At 43.0% G+C, this 6,079-nt stretch overlaps 1 protein-coding gene across 1 annotated transcript in view; it reads left to right on the forward strand.

Annotated features, from left to right (window-relative positions):
* Positions 1-450: 450 nt before the first annotated feature.
* The window catches only part of LOC134017420 (receptor tyrosine-protein kinase erbB-4-like), a 182,002-nt gene continuing 176,373 nt past the window's right edge, over positions 451-6,079 (forward strand). Inside the window, 1 exon segment of the mRNA XM_062457003.1 lies at positions 451-784. Coding sequence (XP_062312987.1) covers positions 706-784 — 79 coding nt within the window. The 5' untranslated portion in view covers positions 451-705.

The following is a 6,079-nucleotide window of genomic DNA, read 5'->3' on the forward strand; positions in this document are numbered from 1 at the left end:
CATCCCCCTGGTGGTGAATTATATGACTGTTGTTGAAACAGGCAGGTATGTCTTTTAGAAACAATCACAGTTGCACTCTCTTACAAATGTCTCTTGATATTTGAATTTAATGTATCCGAATTCAAGTCAGAAATGTTTACTAAAACATATTATTGATCTGAATGACTATTAAATGTAGGTTATGAATAGCAATCAGCTGCATAAAGTCTGCACATGTTTTCGAGCTCATTGTAATCTTTAACTTTAACTGTATAAATAGCGAATACAACCTTTTATCTGTGGGCTACTGTGTGACAGGTGTAACACATTTGAATTACTTTGTATAAAAGGAGGGTTTATGATAATCAGCAGGACAGTTGACCAATCATGTAAACTGTAGGAGGAGAACAACTTACAGGGGGGTGTGTCTCCGGTACGTGAGCCTCCGCTGCATACCGTAGTCAACTCCGAGAGTAATGGCATGAACATTGTCTTACTATTTTGACAACCCGTTTACAGAACACAGTGGAGAGTACTACGCATCTGTTTGTGTAAACATATTTGACTATAATTTGGAGGTCAATAACTGGACGAAGACGGCTGGACTACTTACAACATATGAGAATCAAAAGTCTTGAAGTAGACTGCTTTATGTTTTATCTTTTCCAAGCAGATAGGGATTTGCTTCTGGACATGTGAATCAAAGGAGTTACAGACATCCTCAAAATGAAGCAAGCATCTGCCCTGTGTTGCTTCGGCTTTCTCCTGACTTCGGCGTTGTTTCGTGGGAGCTCTTCACAGTCAGGTGAGTGGCGGTTGACGGTGTGCTTGGTGCGCAAGGTGTTTGTACAGTTGTCACAACTGTGCGCACCCACTGTAACAAAGTGTCGCTCTTTGCTGAAATCGACGTTCAGGATTCATTTATTTGTGTTAGTTTGACCAGTTCGACCTTCTATTTTGACCTACACGGTTATTTTGATGGATTTTGTTTTCTTTATTTCGGCAATTCATGATCTTCAATGGATGAATGCTGCGCAGCGAATAAGTAGCCTTTACGCGCCACTGAAAGATGCAGATTGGTAGGCTATCTGTTGTCCAATAACCATTATCTCTGAAAATAAAGGTTCATTTAGATATCAACCACAATGTTTTATTATGAAAGTACATTCGTTTATTTTCAAATGAATTTTCTGTTGTAAAAAATGAATATCCGACGAGAACGTGCTATTGCTCACAGAGAGAGGCTTTGTTGAATTTTGAGAGAATAGAGAGCATTGAATCTTCGTCACACGTGTCCCTTGAACACAGTAAACACCAGTCAGGGCAGTCAACCTCGTTAATTCATACTTTATTAGGCTATTCTCACGCAGTTCCTTCGGGGTGCGGGTGGGCATAAAATCAGTCGAGCTTTATGCTTGTTTGTTTGGCTTCAGTCATATTCCGGCAATTTGGAAACGTTTTGTTGACTTTGGCTCTCTCAGGCACCTTTGACACTTTAACTGAAAGGCCAAAGTAAAAAATGATCAAATAAACTCAAGATGATCAAAGATTTTCTGAATGGCAGGCTTAATGACCATTGTCATTACCAATCACTGATCAATAACTAGCCTACTAGCCTACTACCATTAGTGTAACCAAAATATTATTTTGTCATTATTGTAGATTCATAGTTTGATTACTGTAAGCCGACAATTAAGTCAGATCAAACAGATGAACTGTTACAGATCAGTGACACGTTGTTGAGAATACATAGTGTGCTGGATTGAAACGCACGATGACTGGAAGAGGGAGAGGAGAGAGAGAGAGAGAGAGAGAGAGAGAGAGAGAGAGAGAGAGAGAGAGAGAGAGAGAGAGAGAGAGAGAGAGAGAGAAAGAGAGAGAGAGAGAGAGATAGAGGGGAGGTTAATTGCCCCAAAAAGTTGACATGTGTCGTAGTGGGATTGACATCAGCATCAAAAGTACCGAACAGCGTAGAAACCCTGAACAAACAGATATGGTAGCATAGGTATGACACATACGCTTGTACAAAGTATTTGTATGAACAGGCAACTGAATGAATGTCAGATTCTGTTATTTCGCGAACCTCCTTGCGCCAGCGCCTTGTCAACTACAAACTGTAGCCTATTAGCCTTTTGGTTGTTCAATAAAGCGCGTGAAAATGCATGACTTTTTTTTCGTGTATTCGAAGGCAACACATATTTCTCTCTAAAAAAGGTACAGGAAAAGTGTAGCTTTATATATAATTTTTACTCTCCCAGCAATTGGAGTTACGCACGCATTTCTAAATTGGGTTATCTGCATGAATAAGGAGCAATCAACAATAATTAGGTTTACTCTGAGTTAACTGATTATTCTTTGTATAATAGCCTATAATACTTGAGTTCAAGAAACCAACTGTATTTTAAAATGCTTGACTTAATACAATGGTAATATCTTTCACCAGTTGTGACACAGGCAATAGAAGCGGGTGGAAGAACAGATAATTCAAATGTGTTCATCGGTTTAGCATGGATTTAACTCAGCGAGAAGACGGAAACCGCGGATGAGAAATGTCGTCACCCAGAGATAAAACACATTCTCTGGGGAATTAAAACTGAGCATGTCAACACTTGAACGTAACCTATCAGTATAATCCTGCACGACAACACGTTCTGTTTATGCCGTGGTAGAAGTTGCATGTTGTGAGTGCGCGTGCGCGTATCGTTTACGCAGGGGATTTGTGTAATTCTTTATGCATGTGTATGTGTGTGTGTTTAATTTAAAAATCCTCTGGTTGGGATGTCAGGTATAAGGTTTTGTAAAGCGAGAAGCTTACCTCAACAGTTCATATTTGCCATTGCCTGCCTTCGGCTGTCCCACAGCGCACCTTTGACACAAGCCACCAGACCTTTCAAAGATCACTAACCCTCGTGCTTTGCAGTCTTTTTTTCTTCTAGTTTTTATTAATGAATCTCGCAATTACTGAATGTCTGCATTTGCTCCAATTTACTACCACCCATTTCCACTCAGTCCACTCAGTCAACATGTTGATTTTGATGATTTTGTAAGGGTGGGCTGATTATTTTAAAGTCTATTCCTGTAAGCAAAGTTGACAACATCAAAATTGTTCTTTGTTTTGCTGGAGAAAATATTGTTTTGAATTCACATTCATGTGAAAATATTTTGCGTATTCAAATTTTTATATCAATGCTACAAATAATTCTATCACTTTCATTGTACAATATACTTTACAACAACACAGTCCCGCAGCACAAAGGCCTGTTATTCATATATCCTCTGTTTCCTGAAAGCCGACTTGACCTCTTCATCTCTGGCACTCTGCTTGAAGAATAGCATGCTTTGATTCCCGGGGCGATGTCCTCCATTGGCAGGCAAAGGCCAGCGAAGGCTGGAGAGCCATTGGGTCCTTTTTGTTCCTTCCGGAAGGGCCTCACTCCACTGCTGAGACTTCGGTTGGAACCTGCTACCTCTGATCACACACCATTGCATATGCATGCATTGACACACACACACACACACACCCACACACCCGCACACACACACACACACGCACACACACACACACACACACACACACACACACACACACACACACACTCACACACATGCACACATACACACTATAATTAACTGCAGGGCAGGGGTAGTGTTAGCATATGTATGTGTCCCTACCAATGTCATACATACTGTATGTAGGCTGATAAGAATGTTTGTCCCCACCAGTGTTCACAGCAGACCCACCCCCTCGCACGCACAGCTGGGTTTTGGCTGCAGAACATCCATCTAGCCATAGTGTCCAGCAGGTTTGATCAGCCTTGGTTCATTTGACCTTTAGATCTCCATTCTCTCATGTCACATGACCCGCTATGGGCACAGAGGCAGGCACATATGCAGTGGGGGCGGCAATGCTATCCATCAATATGTCCACTCTGAGAATGTCTTAATTGAATTCAAATTTAATATGTGGTTTAGTACAGTGTGTGGTCCCCCTTATTTAGATACAATTAATCACATGGTAAATAGAATGCCAGCAATGTATGTACAAAGTATACTGCATCTACTTGTAGTGGAGTCAGGTGGCTGAGCGGTGAGGGAATCGGGCTAGTAATCCGAAGGTTGCCAGTTCGATTCCCGGTCATGCCAACTGACGTTGTGTCCTTGGGCAAGGCACTTCACCCTACTTGCCTCGGGGGAATGTCCCTGTACTTACTGTAAGTCGCTCTGGATAAGAGCGCCTGCTAAATGACTAAATGTAAATGTACTTCCTGGAATATAGCCTACTGGGAGCTAGACAATACCTACAGAGGCAGAGAGGTGGTTTTCTTTGTGTGTTCTTCTGTCTGTTTATCATGTGTTGTCATCCATCATGGTCCATAATCAGCATCTGAGTCAGAGAATGGATCCTTCTTACCGTGTCTTGCCTCATTGTCGTTCCTTGTCCCTGACTATGAGTTGTAATTAAAAACCTGCAGTTTGTCTTAGATCTGGGCTTTTCGAAGAGGCTGTGTGTGTGTGTCTATGTTTTTAATTGTATCTCAAGAGAAGAACTTTATATTTTGTGTTGTGAGGGAAGTCAAATGAACCTGTTTCAGGACGGAATGTCTGGGGAGGAAAAAAAAACTTGTGGGAAAAAAGAAGAATGGAAATGACATCAGCCAATGTTTGCCTAGATGGATAGAGCATTGGGTTTAAGCGGTGAGATCAATTATCCTTGTTTTAATTAGGATGTCTAATGCACTAAGAGGAAGGCCCACCCACAGAGAGCACCCAGCTACTGAAACACCATGTGGCTTCCTCCATGTCCTCTTCGTGTATTCCATCATGGAGAAGGCAGGTTTACACAGACAGGGAGAGCCACAGCTAAGTGGTGTCACATCATGTACAGTACAGGCCTCTGTCTGCCAGCCTGTCTGCCGCACACAACCCAGCCTCTGTCCTTTTCTCCGGCACGCCTCCCCGCTCAGTTCAGCGCTGCACGAAACCTCATCGTCTTCCCCTCGTACAAACACCATGTCGTACACGCCGTGTCTGCGACCCGCACCTCGGAGGCTTACTCGAACACGCACAAACAATACAGATGTCTACGTAGAGGCTTACTCGAACTCGCACGAACAATACAGATGTCTACGTCCGCATGCGTCTGTCGAGTGCCACTTCTCACAATGGGAGCCGCTCCCGGTCCTCATTCAGACAGACCCGGAGACTGTCAAGCCGCTGTTCGGCTCCGCAGAGGGTCTTTTGACAAGTGTTTTGAGGGTTCAAAACGACTGGGAGTTTGGCGGGGTGGGAGAGGAGAGGCGGAGCAGGATGGAGGGGTGGATGGGGTGCCTCGATGGTGATTGACAGCATGGCTCGGGTGTTCCAGAGTCTCTCTTCCTCCTCAGACGGCTGCACTCGTCTTCTTCCCCCGCTTTCATCCCCTCCGCTTTTGTGAGCTCCACAAAAGCAGGGGAGAATTAGAATGACAATGGAAATATGGGTAATCTTCCCTAAGACTCGCTCATTACCACCACTGTTAAGAATTAAAGTAAGATAATTGCGCCTTTTATAATTTCTGGCCTGTGTCTTGTTATTCTCTCTGAAAGTAGCTGACAATTCCCTGATTTGTTTTATTCCAGTTTCCCCCCCTCCTACAGTGAATGGGATGAACAAATAAAAGAGTAATAATAGGTTGGCAAACTTGTCTGAGAACGCTCAGCTCCACCTTCTAAAGGTCTATTCATGTAAGGCTGTGCTGAAGGGCTAATTTCTGTGTTTTTTTTCCCTTTTTCTTTCCGCTTTTAGTAATCCTCTTTAAAATATTCATAGCTAATCTGCATTTACAATGTCATTACAGCATGGCTGTGAGTGATATTGACTGCTGCAGGACAGCTGGAACGCATGCTCAAAGCTTAATCTTGATTCACCGATTTGTGTGCGCATGAATACATAAAAAAAAAACATGCCTTGGTGATTTCTTCTGCGGCCAGTTCAGATAAAGCAGCTTCTAATGCGCCAAGTCAAACAAAGGGAAGGTTTGACTCGGGGTGTCCTCCCTCGGTGCCAATGGACCAGTGTGTTTGTCGCTATTTCTGCAGGTAGATTATTCATTCTGCTTCAG

Source organism: Osmerus eperlanus, chromosome 3, assembly GCF_963692335.1.
Source record: "Osmerus eperlanus chromosome 3, fOsmEpe2.1, whole genome shotgun sequence".
NCBI lineage: Eukaryota > Metazoa > Chordata > Actinopteri > Osmeriformes > Osmeridae > Osmerus > Osmerus eperlanus.